Source organism: Gigantopelta aegis, chromosome 10 (genome assembly GCF_016097555.1).
Source record: "Gigantopelta aegis isolate Gae_Host chromosome 10, Gae_host_genome, whole genome shotgun sequence".
In the NCBI taxonomy this organism is placed as follows: Eukaryota; Metazoa; Mollusca; class Gastropoda; order Neomphalida; family Peltospiridae; genus Gigantopelta; species Gigantopelta aegis.
This window is the reverse complement of record NC_054708.1, coordinates 6,207,562-6,226,399: the sequence shown is the minus strand read 5'-3', so window position 1 is coordinate 6,226,399 and position 18,838 is coordinate 6,207,562. Positions and strand designations below refer to the sequence as shown.

Here is an 18,838-nt window from a genome sequence, read left to right as displayed (position 1 = left end):
GCAAAATTCGACCACCAAATGGTTGCATGCTACTGTGTCTAAAATGCAAAATATTTCCTAAATCTGAAGCCATAGAGCTTTAGTTTGATTATTCTCGAATCCAGTCATGACATTAAACTTACACATTGTTAACCAGGACCATAGCTACACGAAGAAACCTGATGCCCCTATGCAAAACGAACATGCACTGTACTTTCTTGTGGTGACATATAGCATAGTGTGTGCCCACGTGACACACCATGCATGCTTTTTTACAGGGGCTGTATCATACAGTCACAAGGCAGAATCAATGGCTAGCTCGTTTCGCATAGGGTCGTTGGGTTTCTTCATGTAGCATTGGTAGTGGTTAACAACATGTAAGTTTCATGTCACGACTGAACTCGACAGGATATTTCAATAGTTTTGAATAAGTGAGAACCGTGCATATAGCTTTGGTGTGGTCCGATACATGTACTACATCACCTGAGTCGAGGCAGATGTATTGATGAGATTTTGGAGCTTGTGTACACTCAATAACTCTGCAGTCCAACAGTTAAATGGACATTGAACGGTTATAATCAGGAAAGAAGGAATTAATGCTTTGTTTAATCATGGTTACATGGGGTCAGATCACACAGATAATGAGAGAGGAAACCTGCTGCCACATCTACTTTTTCTAATTAGCAGCAAGGGATCATTTATATTTAGTATACCACAGACAGGATAGTACATACCATTGCCTTTGTTACGCCATTTGTAAAGCACTGGCTGTAATGAGAAATAGCCCAGTGGGCCTTGGATGAGGATCGATTAGACTAAGCATGCATCAAGTGAGTGCCTTACCACTGGGCTACGTCCTGCCTCTGTCTGCCATCAGAGCAAGACAACTCTATAACAACAAAAAATAATTGTCTACCACAAAGTAAGGTTAAGTTTCCTGCTCATAATACAACGATAATCTTATGTTGGACATTAAATACTATTACACTGATAATTTTCAAGTTCGTTGGTAACAGATATTTCACATATTAAATTAATCACTAATGCACACTACAGGAAGACACCCAACATCATCTGTGCATTTAACCTAAACATTGTTGAAAGGGTTTAAGGGAGTGCTGTCGGGTTTCCTTTTGTTTCTTACAGGTTTTCACCACTTGACTCAATCTTTCTGTGATGTCTGTCCCTATAGGTGACATGTATGTACAGAAGCTAATTCACACTGATTACTGTAGACTGTATTTTAAACAGAAGGTGCATGATACATTATAATATATATATATATATATATATATATATATATATATATATATATATATATATATATATATATAATTATTTTCATTTATAATGGTTGTCACAGTACCAATCATGTGATCAGAAATATTTACTAATTTGAGTCCTGTGTCATTGTAGGTTTACAGTAAGCAGTGTGTTAAACATACTGATTTGATGAACTGAGTGCAGCGGCCAGGGCGTGGTAGAGTGGCCAGCGATGTCGAACATGGACACGGGTTCACATCTGGAAGAAAGAATGTTAGAAGCTAAGAAAAAGTTTGAGAGAGCGTACCAGCAGATTGTTTTGTTGGAGCAGAAGATCCGTGATCTGGAGGTTCGATACAAGCGAGCGGTAAAACACAAGAAGAATTCCTTCCGCTACAATCTGCGGTTACGGTTGTCAATAGTAACCGGCATGAAGATGATGTATCATCAGTATGCCAGCATGAAGGCGGAAGAGGCAACACGTCTTCGATCACAGATTGTACAAAGAGATTTGAGGGATAGTTGATAGTCGCATGTTTTAGTGCTTTGCTTTTCCAGTGCTTGGTATGCAACAGTAGACTTGTAAAACAAAAATCAAATTTCTTCATCTTTGTCATTTCCATACTTCCATACAGCATGGGTAGATATTAATTCTCAACCCCTCACCCCCAGGCAAAATTTAAAATGTTTGTTTTGTTTAATGACCAGAGCACATTGATTATTTAATCATTGGCTATTGGATGTCAAACATTTGATCATTCTGACACACAGTCTTAAAGAAAAACTGCCAAATTTTCACTTTATTACAAGGGATCTTTTGTTTGTACTTTAATACAGACAGAAAAACAGATATCACTGCCTTTGATATACCAGTGATGGGGTACTGGTTGGTATGGCAAAAACCGAATCGGAGAATGAGTCTGCCAAGGGCACCCCAAGCTGGGGTGTGTACAATACTGGAATGGCACTATTTTCACAAGTTAAATGTGTTGCAGAGCGATTATTTAAACAGGGCTTCTAGGATTTAAAAAAAATCCACTAGCCATGGGATCAGTGATTTAAAAAATGTACTAGCCACGATTAAAAATTAACTAGCCCTACTTTACATTAAGTTAATATAATTTCACTAAATATTAGTTATAATCAGATATGTTACCTAAAGATGGAGATAGAGACTAAAACACTACTAGTAACATTGGGGCTTGGGGTGGGGTCAGGATATTCATATTTACAAAATAGACTTAACGTGCAACATTTGACTCTTTTTTTTCTTTTTTTTCTTTTTTTTTTCACTAGCCATTGGGCATGATAATAGTAATTATTTATTAGCCCAACATTGAATATCACTAGTCATGGGAGTGGGGCTACCATAATCTAGAAGCCCTAATTTAAAACAAAAATATACTGCAAATATCATTTTCATCTGTAACATTGAATTGTTGTTTTTTTGACCAGGAATGACCTAAAATTGAGATTGAGGGAAGTACAGGTTGATAGACTGTTTGTAATTTCTGTGCACAGAAGTGAGTGTTTGTAATCCAGTAAATCTAGTCTGACCGCACACTGACCAGGACCCGCTAAACACTGTTTTGTCTTTCTTTTGGTGTCCAGTCTATTATGCAGTCATGTCAAGTTTTGTTGTTTCAGGATCAGCTGTAAATGCTGCATATCTGTATTGACATGACTGCCACCAATAATGGGATGACTAGTAAAGTTAAAGGTTGTTTTGTTTAACTAGTGCACACTGATATATTAATCAACAACTATTGAATGTCATAGTATACATTTGATAATTCTGACATATAGTCTTAGAGAGGAAACTTGCTACCTAGAAGCACGGGATCGTTTATATGCACCATCCCACAGACAGGATGGCACATACCACAGGCTTTGATATACCAGTCGTGGTACACTGGCTGGAATGAGAAATAGCCCATTGGGTTAACCGACGGGGATCGATCCTAGACTGAGTCATGCTAAGGTTTGTCTATTTCAGGATCAGCTGCAGATGCTGATGTCTGTACTGACATGGCAGCAACCTATAATGGAATGACTAGTGACAGCTAATGAGGACTAGTTAACATCTCTAAGCTGTTAGTGCCGCCTCGTGCTAATGGGTTTTAACCCCTTGATTTCTGTCACTAATTAACCATAATTTCTGTTGCCTCAAGCATTGTAGGTTTTTTTTTATTCCTTTATATTCTCTTAAATACTATTTAATTTAAAGCAAAGATTTTTCAGACATTCCTTAAAAAAAGTGAAAGGACAAGAAGATTTGGTATCGAAATATTATTTTTATAAAGTTCTGCGGTATTTTTCGTATTATGTTAAAAAAAAACAAGAAGAAAAGAAATGTAACTCTAACTTTTTTCTATAGTTTAGGTGTATCATAATTAAAAAAAAGTATATCTGTTATCTAAAAACATATAATAGCTGGTTAACAATATAATTGTTTCCAATTTGGTTGGCCACATTTGCATAGAAATGTGATTAGTTAAGTTTGATGCAGAAAACAACCTAGACTATTAGGCATTGTTTTTATGGGTTTGTATGCACATATATAGGGTACAGCATTTATTATGATGTGTGTGCAGTGGAAGGCCAGCTGTTTACCACAGATTATTAATAATATCTCGGTTACCGGTGTTTGTAATGTTAATGATTAAATTAGCATACAAACATTCACCCAACACCACAGTGATGAGGCAGTTTGTGTGAAAAGATTTCATTTATTACAACTGGATGATCTTTGGTTCAGACAGTTAGATATACTTCATGGGAAGATCCAAGGGAAAAGACTAGGGGGCCTGCCCCCCACCCCTGACAAAAAAAAGTTACGTTCCCCTTTTTTAACAATTTGTTTACAATTATTATTTCACAGTGTCAAACTTTTATTGAAATATCTTATTCAGGAGCTACTCCATGTGCCCTTTAGAGCTGGGCAGTATACTGTATATACCGTTTGGTATCGGTATCATGTCAGTACAGATTTACTGTACTGAGCAAATTTCAAAATACAGAAATTTTGTTACTGAAAAATGTTATCCACCATTTAGTAAAGCACTAACAATATATCTGACGAACGAAAACAGCTGAAAAGAAGAGAGAGATGGGGGCCTTGTGTATGGAATTTAATTTTATTTAGATGAAATTAGCGGGTAAGACTTAACTCAGGCATGTATATAAAGCCGAGTATACCAAAAATACCACTCGATATCAGTATTGGTATCGGTATTGTATCAATACCGAATACCATACTGATACCAAGGTAAATCACCCCAAAAATACTGATACCGATACTGAAAATAAAATGTCAGTACTGTCCAGCTCCCTTTTTTTTTCTTGGTTCCCTCCATATAATATATCTTAAATCCACCCTTGTACTTGGCAAGACATTCTTATGTACACTAACAGCTTCAGACATACTATAGGGCATGCATACATCATTTTTTACCTTCAGCAATAATTGTTAATGACCAGTGGTGTCCGAGTTGAGCATCCGTGTATATAATACAACGCATTTGAGTGGTGTTGTGATTTTTATCCCCGTGTAAAGTATTATTAGTACTACAAACACTGTGAAGACTTCATTTCTAGAAGTGTGCACATGAATACAAGTGTTACGGTATGATTGAATAGCAGATGCCTAATAGTTTTAATTGTGGAAAAATCATAATTTTATAATTCATTTACTACAATATGTATGTATGTGTATATTCATAATTGTAGTACATATTATGTATTTTAATAATGTATCATAATATCTATCAAATATGTATTGTTATAAATGTTAACTGACATTTTGTGATTTTGTCTAATTGTGTACATACAGGGTTTTAGACTTTTTCCCCATCTACCCATCTTACTTACTGTGACCCGTATTTGCAGTAAATATTTGTCAAAATTTTGAGTGACATATAAAATTCCCAGTTTTAATTGACATATAACTAAACTTGTGAGTCACTTTCTTGGAAGTGAATTTTGAGAAATAAACCCCACAGAGTTTGAAAGAAGAACAGTGATTTGCAGAAAGGATCTTGGTAGAATATAGAGATTCAAAAGATGATTTTCAGTAAAGCTAGATTTGAGTAGGATTTTGTTTCAATGTCTTACATGTATCTATTTGGATTAGTTTTGCAGCTATCAAAATTCACATCATATTTCAATGCTGAAAATTTGTCTTGTGCAGCGGGAAGCGATCTTTGCATCATATTTTATAAACTGGAAGCTTAATTGGACTTGTAATGTAACTTTTGTTTTTAACAGCAATGCAGAAGACTCTGATAACTGTGGATACAGTTTATGTTTTATATTGCCGTTCTTGAAAATGAAGAATTCTTGATATATCTGGAATAGTGTCGAAACTAAGATGCAGAGAAAAACCCGATTTAAAAGTTGATTCTCCGGAAGCACATTGTACATACTGAGTGTCATTTACTGCCTACTCCCTGTTAGTTTTGAGCCAAGTCTTGTGATAGCAATTTTATACAGATGATAACAAAGTAAACACCTGATAATAATAAAATTGCTCCTACAGATCAGTTTTACAACAGCTTTTTGTGGCAGTACTGGTCTGTGCCATTGCAAGCTTTGAGGGCTGGGGTTGATATGTAAATAGCCACACTTGTGTACACAAAATATGCATTCTGATGGGTTGGCTGATAATTAAAAGAGAAAAAAAAGTATCACATATTTTCTGCTTTTTCCATTGCTTCTTTTTGATAGTAACATGTATTTATAAAAAAAAGGCATGTGTGCAGGGGGAGTTTTTTTTCAATATATTTTCAGGGGGAGCATGACTTGATCCACCCCCATAAATATCGGTTGCCACAGTCTAGACCCCACACTACTAACATTCCTGCACACATGTCTGAAAAAGGAAAAATCTACTACGTTGTACATGTATGTATACTTTCTTAAAATGTAAAACAAAAAATTGTCAGAAGTGAAACCGAGTTGCCAAGACAGTTGTGAAATTTGTAATCAAATGTTTCATTCCTCAATGTGTTTTTTAAAATGTGTCATATTCACATACATTTATGGTATTTATTAAATATTTATGTTTTATATCATAATGCATTGTCACATACATTCAAATAAGGTGGTTGCTTAGTAATCACTAACATTATTTCTATCATGTTGGAGAAAGCAATGTGTGTGAAAACAATCCATGTTTGAAACGGTACAGTCGTGAGTTTTGTAGAACCTTTTTAACCACTATAATTAGATATTAAAGTGGCAGACCCTAGTTCCAATCCATGAACATTCACACCAAGTTTGATATGTACAAACCTGTAACACATTTGGATAAAGTTACAATAGAGTGAAAGAAAGTCTGTGATGTTGAAATGGGGAAATGCCCTTAAAAATAAACTAGAACTTGTCTCTATAACCTTTATTTCTCAGAGGTATGCACATTTTTAAAACTATGAAAAATAATTTTCATGGTATTATAAACACCAGGATGACCAGTAAGACCATGGATGTTTGGAAATGGATAACCTAACATTAATGTTAGATTTCAATTGTCAAAAATGGCTTCATTAGTTGGAAAATATGCCATAGTGTTTAAAAACTAGGATCTGTCTCTTTAAATACATTTTCTTGTTTAGAATATCATGGTCTGTGTATTTGTTTATGTGTTTCCTCTTTTATAAATAGTTTTGTATGCATGAAATTATTGTGGTGCAAAATGCAATTGACAATTAGTAGTTTTGTTTGTCAGTATTTAATGGCCACAGACTATTGCCTCCAAAGTGATGTTTGGTTAATAACAGATCTGCTTAAACATACTAAATGTACTTCTAGATTTTAACTGTTTTTATGCTTTAAATAAAATATTTTAAATGACTAAAGTTAGTAAAGACTAAAGAATGCAAAACTGAAATTTTGCTTGTTAACCACACACATAAATACTAGTATATAGGTACTTATATTATGTTGTTTATCAACTCCACCCAGGGGCATTGTGTGGTTAGGATCTAGGGGTTTTGTTTATCAACTCCACCCAGGGGCATTGTGTGGTTAGGATCTAGGGGTTTTGTTTATCAACTCCACCCAGGGGCATTGTGTGGTTAGGATCTAGGGGTTTTGTTTATCAACTCCACCCAGGGGCATTGTGTGGTTAGGATCTAGGGGTTTTGTTTATCAACTCCACCCAGGGGCATTGTGTGGTTAGGATCTAGGTTTTTTTAATATGAATCTAGTGGACCCTTTTGTCTATATTTCTCCAAGACACCTATATGACTAGCCTAATATTGCACTGCTGGGTGCAGTAAAAAAAAATGTTTTATACTCAGCATGAGCATTTTATACCCAACCCCTCTGAAACCCCCATCCTACGTCTCTGCCACTGAATTTCATTACATTAATGTTATATTCCAGTCCCATTACAAATCCCAGAGCCAAACCTGGTTTCAAGTGGAGATGATTTTGTTTTGTTAACATTGTAATGTTTTGAAGTATGCCCTACTGCATCTTGGCAAGCCACGGTCCCAGTCTAAATGAAGTGTGCTATACGGAATGGTAGCTTGGATTGTGAAGACGATACCATTGTTACTTTGTTGGAAATGAGAGATCTAAAGCTATATTGATGGTGAAGGAAATACCAATCTGTGTTTCCTTGTTCAACAGTTTGAGTTTTGTTACATGTTAATTTTATTGTTTTGTGAAAGTATTTTTCTACATTTTATTGTGTTATTCGTTTGAAGAAACGGTACCAGACTTTGCTATTCATAATGTTACCGAGTAAACATTGAACATGCCCACCTATAATAAGGTGTACAGGAAATGTTCAATTTTGGGTGTACAATATTCATGCAATTGTGTTACAATGTGTGTATTAAGTATGTGATGTGTCTCTACACATATATTACTTAACATTATTTTATTCCCAGTGCAACAACATTTAGATTTTTAAAAACTTGACCACCCCCGTGATGTTCTTTCTGTGCTTCCATCTGTCTTTGTGGATGTTTGTCGTCCAGCTTACTGAAGTGAGCAGGTGGACAGCCGAAACACCCATGTCTCTTGGACAGCTTTCTCCACAAGCCCTGCTGAATTTAGTGAATTGCTGAATTATACGTATTACATTTCTCTTCGGACTGAGTGTTTGACAGTACTGATCTTGACTGTGATTCATTTTGATTTTGTGGATGTTCTGATTGTTTCTGAGGTCCCGTCAAAGGACACAGGAATTGGTGCAGTTGGTTTGATTCCCATTATGCCTTTCTTTCTTTCTTTCATTTCCTTCCTTCGTTTTTTCTTTCATCCTTTGCTGCCAATTGAAAAGAGTAGCCCATGAAGTGGCGACAGCGTGTTTCCTCCTTCAATATCTGTGTGGTCCTTAACCATATGTTCAACACCATATAACCGTAAATAAATGTGTTGAGTGCGTCGTTAAATAAACCATTTCTTTCTTTCTTTCTTTCTTTCTTTCTTTCCTTCCTTTCTTTCTTTCTTTGTTTTGTAGTATTTGGTGTGCCTATATCCAATTAACATGGGCTGCTTTTTCCTTTTATTTTCTGTGGGCACTGATGTTCAAACTGAACTGACTCACCAGAAGCATTATTCACCAAACTCTTGACATTTTCCGATCTCTTAGTGCAGTGTAAAAAGACTTGATAAGACAATGTGATGTTGCTTAAAAGAGCTTAAGAGAGCTGTGTGAATTGGGCCCCAAACAGAGAGGGGCTTGGACAGAAGGTGCTATGGCTTCAGTGGCTTAAGTGATCTATAGTCGATACATTGGTGCATATACCTGCTTTATGAAAATAACTTTATGGTCATTCTTCTAAAGTTTTAAATGATTTGGATGACAATTTTGATGATCCCCAAAAGTTAAAATCCCATTGTTACATACCTTGAGTTTTTATTTTTTAAATATTATTATATAGCGGTTACATAACTGATATTCTTGTTGACAGGTAAATCTTTGATCTATGGGCCAACATTGATATAATCTGACTGGGTGGTACTTATAACCACACACACATTCCCTCACCACTCGAGTTGTTGTCGAGACAGTTGGTAGTCTGAGCCTAGCATTGTGCTACGCTTAGACTACCAACTATCATTAGGAAGTTGGCAGAATCGCCAATCTCTCGACTTCTACGACTATCCAGTTACTAGTCTGAGCACTCTTACAACTCAATTAATGATCATCGCATAGAACTCCTACCCCTGATTAGGAGTTAATCTGAGCACACCCGTTGTAAGTTGGCAATATGGGAAATTACAACGCGAGTTGGCCAACTCCGTTGTGACAGTTGATAGTCTTAGTCTAGCATTAGAAATTTTGTTTTTCTACAAGGTGAGAGAAGAAACCTGCCAAGAAAGCCCTTTCAAATTAGCACCTTGGAATCATACATCCATATTTTTTCCATTTACATATGTAGAGCAATTTCACCTTTTTAAATTTAACATACTAATATAAAACACATTATTGTTTATTTTATAAATGGATGGGCATATATGATATATGCCCATCCATTTATAAAACAAACCGTTTTGAAAAAGGTTTTAAATGTTAACTGTTTTGTTGCATGGGTTTGTCTTCTACAATCGTTGGTTTGATAGATTAATATTCAGGTTTGAAACTTTTACTGTTATTATTTATTGTTGTGGCTAATGTCTGTCCTTAAATGGTATCTATAATTTTACACGCCTGAATATATTTTAATCTGCGATTCCAATCTTGTGTCGATTCACATGTTTATGCATGCAGGTTTGAGTATGAGTGCGTTTGCTTGTCTGTTATTTGTCACTGAAATGTTTTGTTGTTTTGTTTTGTTACCGTTACGTGGGTGATATAATATAAATGTGATACTGTCAATCAAATACTGTATACGTCTTTGTGTTTTTCATTATTTTTTGTGTTCACACAAACCTCTTTATATAGACCATATGAAATATAAAACATGACCAGTATGAGCAGGTGGTCTTTACATAGAGGTAAATAAGATATCTTCAGAACAGTTTATGTCAGGTGTTCTTTCTAGACAGTTAAATTTTGTTTTGTTTAACGACACCACTAGAACACATTGATTCATTAATCATCGGCTATTGGATGTCGGATGTTTTGTCATTTTTATACATTAGCAGCAAGGGATCTTTTATGTGTACGACCCCACAGACATACTTTGACCTTTAATACACTAGATATAGTGCACTGATTGGGACGGGGAAATAACCAATACGAGAATTTGGTCCACTGAGGTGTTTCGATCCTATGACGCAAGCACCTCATTCGAATCCTCTACCGACTGTGTGGCGATACCGCCCTCTTTTTATGGGTATGGAACTCTTTTTTACGTGCCCATATCCCAAAGTAGGTTCAGGCACGCCCATCCCGGATTTCACGTCTGACGTCGCCAGTGGGCAACTCCGGGGGGGGGGGGGGGGGGGGGAGGGGTGGTGGTCATTCGTTTAGACAAAATGGTTGTTGACAGTGGTCCTAATATAAATATCAATTCGGTTATTTATTGACCTCGAGCTTTGCGGCTCATTGCTACAAAGAGCAAACGTGTTTTACAATAGATTCACAGCATAACACAGGAGAATATATTATTTACTTCCAGAACGAGTTCAGCTAATTGACCAGAAACCGTCACTGATCCAGGACGCGGTGCTGGATCAATGTGTTCCATTCGAAACTCTTCCCGTGTTATTAAACATTCAGTTCAGTTCGTATTCGTAAACAGACAGAACATTCATTTAATTTATTTCAACTTATTTTCGTGCTTATATCCAATTAAGGTTCAAGCACGCTGTCCTGGGCACACACACCTCAGCTGTCTGGGCTGTCTGTCCAGGACAATGGTTTACTGGTTAGTGGTTAGTGAAAAAGAAGTCGGTGTAGTGGTCTTACACCTACCCATTAAGTCGTTAAAACTCGCTCTGTGTGGGAGCCGGTACTGGGCTGTGAACCTAGTACATACCAGCCGTATGTCCGATGACTTAACCACGACACCCCCGAGGCTGATACTGACAGAACAGGACACAAAAAAAAGGTGGTTTTTTTTTTTAATTGACAAAATAATCTATTCATCTGCTATAAACATGACTCTATGTGCTACCTTTTTTGACACCCGATAGCCGATGTATATTTGCTGGAGTGTCGAACATTAAAACATTAATTCATGCATTCATTATGTTTGAGACGTGACAATTTATCGGACATTTATTGTATATAAATTCGCCTGAAATGAAAGTGAAAAGCCCAGTGTGTTTAAGATGTGATTGACGCCGTTTTGCTATGTTTGATCACAATTACTTCCACCCGGTCCTGTGTACCCGTGTGTGTCTTGCCATCTGTCAGCCCACTTGACAAACGTCACGTACCATCGGTTTCAGACGACCATATTAGCACAAAGGTGATGTCAATTAACAACTTTCATTGTTGGTTTTTATGTTGGAAACACGGTATCGGACAAATGTTAAACTTATTTTCTGTTAAATTACAAACACTCGAGACATTCAGTACGATGATGTTTCGCGCAACCTCTTTCTTCTTCTTTTGTTTTCTCTTTTTCTTTTTCTTTTTTTTTCCTGTTCTTTTCTTGTTTTTTTAAAGAAAAAAGAAAAGATTTACCTTTTTTGTTCTAAACATACACCACTCAGTTTTATCATGTTGTTTGTCCACTTGTTACTGCCTACGCATGTGGAATTAGGTAATTTAAATGTGGAACTCCGGTGTATGTGCATCACTGGGAAAAAGTCCTGGAACCATTGCTACCGTTCAACATGGCAGCCCTGTCTCTGTGTCTGATGAGCCTGCTGGTGTCTGTGTGTCTGGTGTCCGGCGAGGAACAGACGACTGGACAGACAAGTGGACAGACGACGGAGACGGCGAAAGAGGCCCTGGATGAGGCAGCGTTCCAGGCTACCATGGGAATCGCAGACTGCGGTCAGTATTCAGGGGCGGTTCCAAGATTTTGTAATGGGGACGGGGTATCACAAATTTCGAAAACGAGTTTTACGAACACATGTAAGCCGATCCCACAAAGGGATGGAGATCTGTAGTGGATGGGGGTTTGAGGGCATGCGCTCTGGAACATTTTAAAATAAGGATATTCAGAGACGCGTTTTCAAGCATGGGGTTAACATTTATTAATTTAACATTACTGCTAAACAGCGGGGCTGAATTTAGCTTGGTTGAGTTCTAGCTTAATGTGCTTGCATCGTGCACCACAGCTGGTCAAAAGCCGTGGTATGTGCTGTCCTGTCTGTGGGAAAATGAATATAAAAGATCCCTTGCTACATAGGAAAAATGTAGCTTGTTTCCTTTGATGACTACGAGTCGAAATAACCAAATATTTGACATCGAACAGCCGATTATTAATTAACCAATGTGCTCTAGTGGTGTCGTTAAAAAAGAAATGTTAATTTTTTTTACTGCCAAACAGCTATATAGAGAATGGCAAACGAATCACTACACATTTTAAAATGGATTACAACTAATTTGCGAGTAGACTGAAAGTGATAAAAAGGTCTTAGGTTAGCACATTTTGCTCGAATATTTCTATAATTTTTGCCCAGTCGAGATCGTGATACAATTAGATAATCTGAACGACAAAACCGTTATAGTGATTGGCTAAAACATATTGCATGTATTTTGCTTTTGAAGAACAAATTAATTAGTCACGAGTTTTTCAACTTACTAGGCCTTCTCTATAATACACGTCACGAGAGTAATATATTTATGCAATGTAAATACGAACAGAAATGAATATTATTGAAAGAAAAGAAGCAATCGATAATCAGACAACCGGCTTGCTAAATTCATAACACAAGAACACGTTACCGCAATCAGATTACGTAGAGGCTATATAGAAAAACGACCGTACCTTATTTTCTAAATACAGTGATTTTTTTTTTTCATTTATATATTTATATACATGAAAACATATTTCTTTATTGTCTTCTTCACTTAGAAAACCTTTACTATTTAAAATCAATTGTAGATTTATTACCTGAAATCTTTGCATTAAATTCCAGAGAATGCATTTTGCCTTTCATATAAAACGCATTGAGATGATTTCCAGAGCTACACGAGGAATCAGTGCTAAGTGAGTGATCAAAATCGTTTCTCCACACAAGACGGAGTCGAAAGAGCATTAACTAGACACTATTGTTGTTGAATACTGTTTAAATGCTACCAAAGAAATGCGTTATTATGCAGAAATATGTTCAACAATGGTAAAGTTCTATGAACTTCTACGAACTTGAATAATGGTAAATAACTTTTAAAAATCCAAATACAACCTTTCCACAAATTAGGCCTAGGCTAATAGTAAGTTTGGTTTGTTTAACGACACCACTAGAGCACATTGATTAATTAATCATCGGCATTGGATGTCAAACAGGTAAATCGGACTCGTAGTCAGCAGAGGTAATCCGCTACATTTCCCCCAATGCATCTTTTATATGCATTTTCCCAAAGACAGGAACGAGAAAAAACCCAATCAGTTGAACGGATTCACCGAGTTGGTTCGATCCTGCGACGAAAGCATCTTGGGCATCGCTCAACAGACTGAGCTAAATCCCCCCCCCCCCCCCCCCCCAGGCTAATAGAAGACAACATATTTAATCATGATTTTCTCTAGATTAAGTCGTACTAGAAGGATGTGTCGCTACGAGAGTAGCAATATCCAGTGTTTGATCTTGGTATCGGTTAATATTTTTTTGCTTTTTTTTATTTCAGAAAAATCCGAGGAGTCGAGCCGTAAGAAGAGATCGGCCTTTCTGCCCAACCTCGGCGCACGTTACAACAACCCGTACAGTGGATACGGCGGGTACAACCCCTGGTCGTACCTGCCCCTTCCTGGCTTCACCCTGTACCCTGGTCTGATTAGAACCTCCGCCTTCAACCTGCCCTCCCAGCGATTCTTCAGCTCCTTCTCCTCCCCAGCACAGATCGTCAGGACCGCCGGTCGAGGTGTCTCGCGCTACTATTACAAAACCGGCACCTTTGAGCATGCGTACAACGACTTCATGGTACTTCCGCTCATCAACCAACAGCTGGTGACGCAGGCGCAGACCCGCGTTGTTGAGACGGTGAAGACAACGTCCACAGTGCAGCCAGTGGTGTACCGCGCCGTGTCGACGTCGTTCCCCAGCTACACGTTCCAGCTGTGCAACAACTGCTGCCACAACGGCAGTCCGTGCATCACCAGCCACCTGAGCGGCGACGTGTTCCCAGCCAGGAGTGTGAGCAGATATTACGTGTACCTCGCATGAAGAAGACAAGACTCGCGCTGAACAAGAGTGAGCAACATTTCACTAGAATCAGTGAATCGTAGTCCTTAGTGGATAGTGGTCATCAAGTCTCTGAAATTGGACTTACTACCATCATTATTCATCATTTCCTTGAATTCAAAGTAACGAAATATTTTGAAACTGTTTTACAGATTTGGGTCAATATACCTTTCAGATAAAAATAATAAATATACATTTGTTTTGTGTATGTGTTGTTATATTCCTTTTTATTCTCTTCAGAATAAATATTTGTCCTGTCCCCACCAAGTGTATGCACGAAATAATATTGTGATATGGACTACAACACTTTTCCTCAAAGTTTAAATTTTTATTTTATTTATTTATATCATTTTATTTAACTTTTCCTTTTATTTTATGATCTGATGTTCCCGCTTCGTTCGACTACGCCATTCGTCTGTTGGCTTTCCACCTTAATTGGTTTCCACACCATTGGCGTAGTCAGGCTTTTAGATTGGGGGGGGGGGGGGGGGGGGGGGGGCACACTGTCTATGAATCGTACAGGCAAATATAAAATTTGGTGGTGGTGGTGGTAGTGATTGTAGTGGTGGGTATATACTTAACTGGGTGGAGGGAAAAACATGGCTAAGACAGTCCTCTACACCAATACCGTTTAACGTTAATGCAGTGAGGTACAATTCACTGAAGAAACCCGAGTATTTTATTGAATATTATAATTTGAAAGTGTTGAAAATGTTGCTCCTCGTGAGAAAATCGAAACACCTCTACCCACATGGCGGCCGTTTATTTCCAGATATGTTTTTGGCACTTTAAGCCGTGTTCGAGCGTACTGCCATGTCACCAGTGAACAAACAAATAACATAACGGCCAGTTTTCAATTCTCTATTTGTTTAAAGAACCAAGTACTGTCCATTACAGTTTCTATGTAACTTTCACTAGGTGTTTGTTTCTCGTTCCAAACAGAGCACCACAACTGGTCAAAGGCTGTGGTATGTGCCTTCCTGTCGATGATTGAACGAACTTTTTTCACTTGGTATACTCTATACAACCAACATGCTGTGGTATAAGATAACAAATAGTATAAGTGGCTAATAAATCCATGGATGTGTTTGGTGTAAAGAACTAATAATAACAAACTCTTTGATGTCTTGCAAACCGAATCATGAAACTTGTGGGTTTTTTTATTTATTTATTTTCTTATTATTTGTTTTAGTTATCCCTGTAGTTAGATCAACTTTACAAGGCACGTATGCATTTTCCGGAGAAGCATTAACCCACCGCCTAAAAAATTCCCTCGCCACAATGGAGACCCTTTCCTGCACAATTTTCTAGATATGCCTGTTTGCACTTCAGGCCCCCCCCCCCCCCCCCCCCCCCCCCCCCATAGTCTGCTGAGGTCCATCCGTGGATGTGTAAAAACAAATTAAAATAGTCCGACGATGTGACAAATTTACTTCCCAGAATGCAGGAAAATGCATCTCCTGCATTCTAGATTTTGCCCCTGGACCCCCTAGCAACTTCGGCCCTTTGGGTCGTCGATTACGCACCCCTCCATATAAATTTCTGCGTACGGGCTTGCACTTATTACATTTTGGGATTTACATGCCACATGAATATTCCAATTGGCAAGTGAAGTAAACATTTCAAACAATCGAGGTAATTTGGACTTTTCGTTTCAGAATGTGATAAAGAAAAAGCAATGCACTTGACAATTCTAGTCCGGTCGTTAAAGTTATTTACACGAAATCAACTTTGGGAACGTGTAACTCGTACACACCTGATTTCTTATTCACGTTAAACAGCTTTATTTAAATGAGCATGCTTTTTGAGACTTCTTTGAAACGAATCTATTTGGCAGTGTCCGTACGTACGCCCAGGGTAAATGAATCGTCCCATGTTGAAATGCGTTTTGGCCGATTAATGAAGAGAATGAATATTTAACCGTATTCTGGTATGTCATGACATCCAGGTATGCACCAGGAAATAGAAATGTATATGTCACATACTACACAAAATACAACTTAAATGGTACATTGACAGGCGTGGGCCTGGGGTGGGGTGGGGTGGGGTGGGGTCGGGGGTTCGGACGAGCCCAGCTGAGGCTAAAACATTTTTTTCCTTGCCTAATGCAATATTAGGCCATTCATGTAGATGTCAAGGAAAACGTGTAGACCCTTTTATCAGCTAGGTTTATATTCGAAACCACATCCACCCCACAGTTATAGTTTGTTTTGTTTAATAACACCACTAAAGCACATTGATTTATTAGTCATCGGCTATTGGATGTCAAACATTTTGTAATACTGACATATAGTCTCAAAGAGGAAACCGCTACATTTTTCCACTAGCAGCAAGGCATCTTTTATATGCACCATCCCCGACAGGATAGCATATACCACAAGCTTTGATATACCAGTCGTGGTGCAGTGGCTGTAACGAGAAATAGCACAATTAGCCACCGACGGGGATCGAGCATTATTTTATTTACTCCACACCCACCGCAATAATGTTTCTTGACTAGTTTTGTTAACTCCAGTACAGTAAATAACTAGGCAATGTCAGGTGTACAACATAATATATAGACCCCAGTGTTCCACAACAGGTATAGGCTATGAAAGCTCTTGGTATGTGCTATCCTGTCTGGAAAACTGTACAAGAGATCTCTTGTTACATATCGGTACAGGAATAGCATGTATAAACAGTAGGTTTCTCCGAATAGAACAGTTCAATCTGAACGACAAAACCGTTAACCACGACCAAGACCGTATCTCTGCACAATGCCGAGTCGAATGAACATTTGACATAATGGTGGTTGATTTCACGAATCTCAATTTCATGCCTCGTAAATAGGACAGCAACTCCCGAAGAGATAATTTACTTGTCATGGACAATCCTGCATCGCCACAAAGAGGATTGCCACTCCCAGACTAGTTTACTGAATCAAAACTAGCACAGAACTGAGCTAATTGGAATAAATATAACTGTGATGACATGCACTCATGAATCACTACCAAAACAGATTATGATATCAGGTGTTCGCGCAAGGTGAGCATATCCTGCCCCACCGGTGGCACCCGTCATGAGTACTTCCACTGCAGCTGTCAAGTCCGTCACTTCATCTGAAACATGAGTACTACCACTGCAGCTGTCAAGTCCGTCACTTCATCTGAAACATGAGTACTACCACTGCAGCTGTCAAGTCCGTCACTTCATCTGAAACATGAGTACTACCACTGCAGCTGTCAAGTCCGTCACTTCATCTGAAACATGAGTACTTCCACTGCAGCTGTCAAGTCCGTCACTTCATCTGAAACATGAGTACTACCACTGCAGCTGTCAAGTCCGTCACTTCATCTGAAACGATGAAACAATTTGCAAATTTTACGAGAGAAAACAGGCCACATGTTCCCATTAGCAGCAAGGGATCGTTTGTATGCACCTTCCCACAAAAAGAACAGCTTATGCCACGGCCTTTGATATCCATTATATTGTGTCGTGATTCTTTTAGTACTACCACCCCACGTATTTAAAACTAGCTACGGCCCTGTTAGCGACAACTCTCAATGTGGGTAACACGCAGATATGTTAATGCATTTTTATGATAAATTAATTTGGTACACCCCCAAACAACAACTCCAGTGGTGCTATGGTTATATATTGTATGACTAAACCATAACATCCCCAGAGTTGCTTGGGGGTACCTGTGGTTAAAGTGGGCTCAAAGTGTTCACACGAGATGGATAATTTTAATAGACGCAAAAGCTAACGAGATTCGTACTGAATAATGTTAAATAAAATTTTAAAACTGGATTAATATTCGCGTTTCTTTTGTTGTGCAGTATATAAAACAGCAGTGTTACCCGAACACGGGGACGTGATGAGGAAAGGCGTAGAACGTTCACGAGCAATGCAGAGGGTCGAAGGATCGATCCTTATTAATGGAAACATGGGCTATTTTTCGTTCAAACCGGTGCTCTGCGACTGATGTATCAAAAGTCGTGGTATGCGCTATCATGTCTATAAGAAAGTCTAGATAAAATTATTTGATGTTGATAGGTAAGAGTAGTCTGTGTGGACGCAGCTTCGTTCTGTTTTGACTTTAGACAAGCATTAGGAATGTCATTATTCTTTTGAAAGCTCCACACCGCATATAGCTGTTGTAGACCTTTGTTTTCTTTCTTTTTTATTTTTTTTTATTTTACATTTGAAAACATAATTTTAAGTGATAAAAAAGATTTTTAAAAATTACACAATAATTTTATTTACTACTATTTTATAAAAGTATATTAGGCTAATGCCGTTTGAATTTAAATTGCCTTTCCGTATTGCCAAAGAACTCACTGTTATTTAGATGGATATG

At 37.9% G+C, this 18,838-nt stretch overlaps 1 protein-coding gene across 1 annotated transcript; it reads left to right on the top strand.

Moving 5' to 3' along the window:
* The first annotated feature begins 11,300 nt into the window (after positions 1 to 11,300).
* On the top strand, positions 11,301 to 14,705 carry LOC121384671. The gene is made up of 2 exons (XM_041515155.1): positions 11,301 to 12,148; positions 13,946 to 14,705. Exons 1-2 carry the CDS (start codon positions 11,986 to 11,988, stop codon positions 14,479 to 14,481), a joined length of 699 nt encoding a protein of 232 aa, XP_041371089.1. The 5' UTR covers positions 11,301 to 11,985; the 3' UTR covers positions 14,482 to 14,705.
* The last annotated feature ends 4,133 nt before the right edge of the window (positions 14,706 to 18,838 follow it).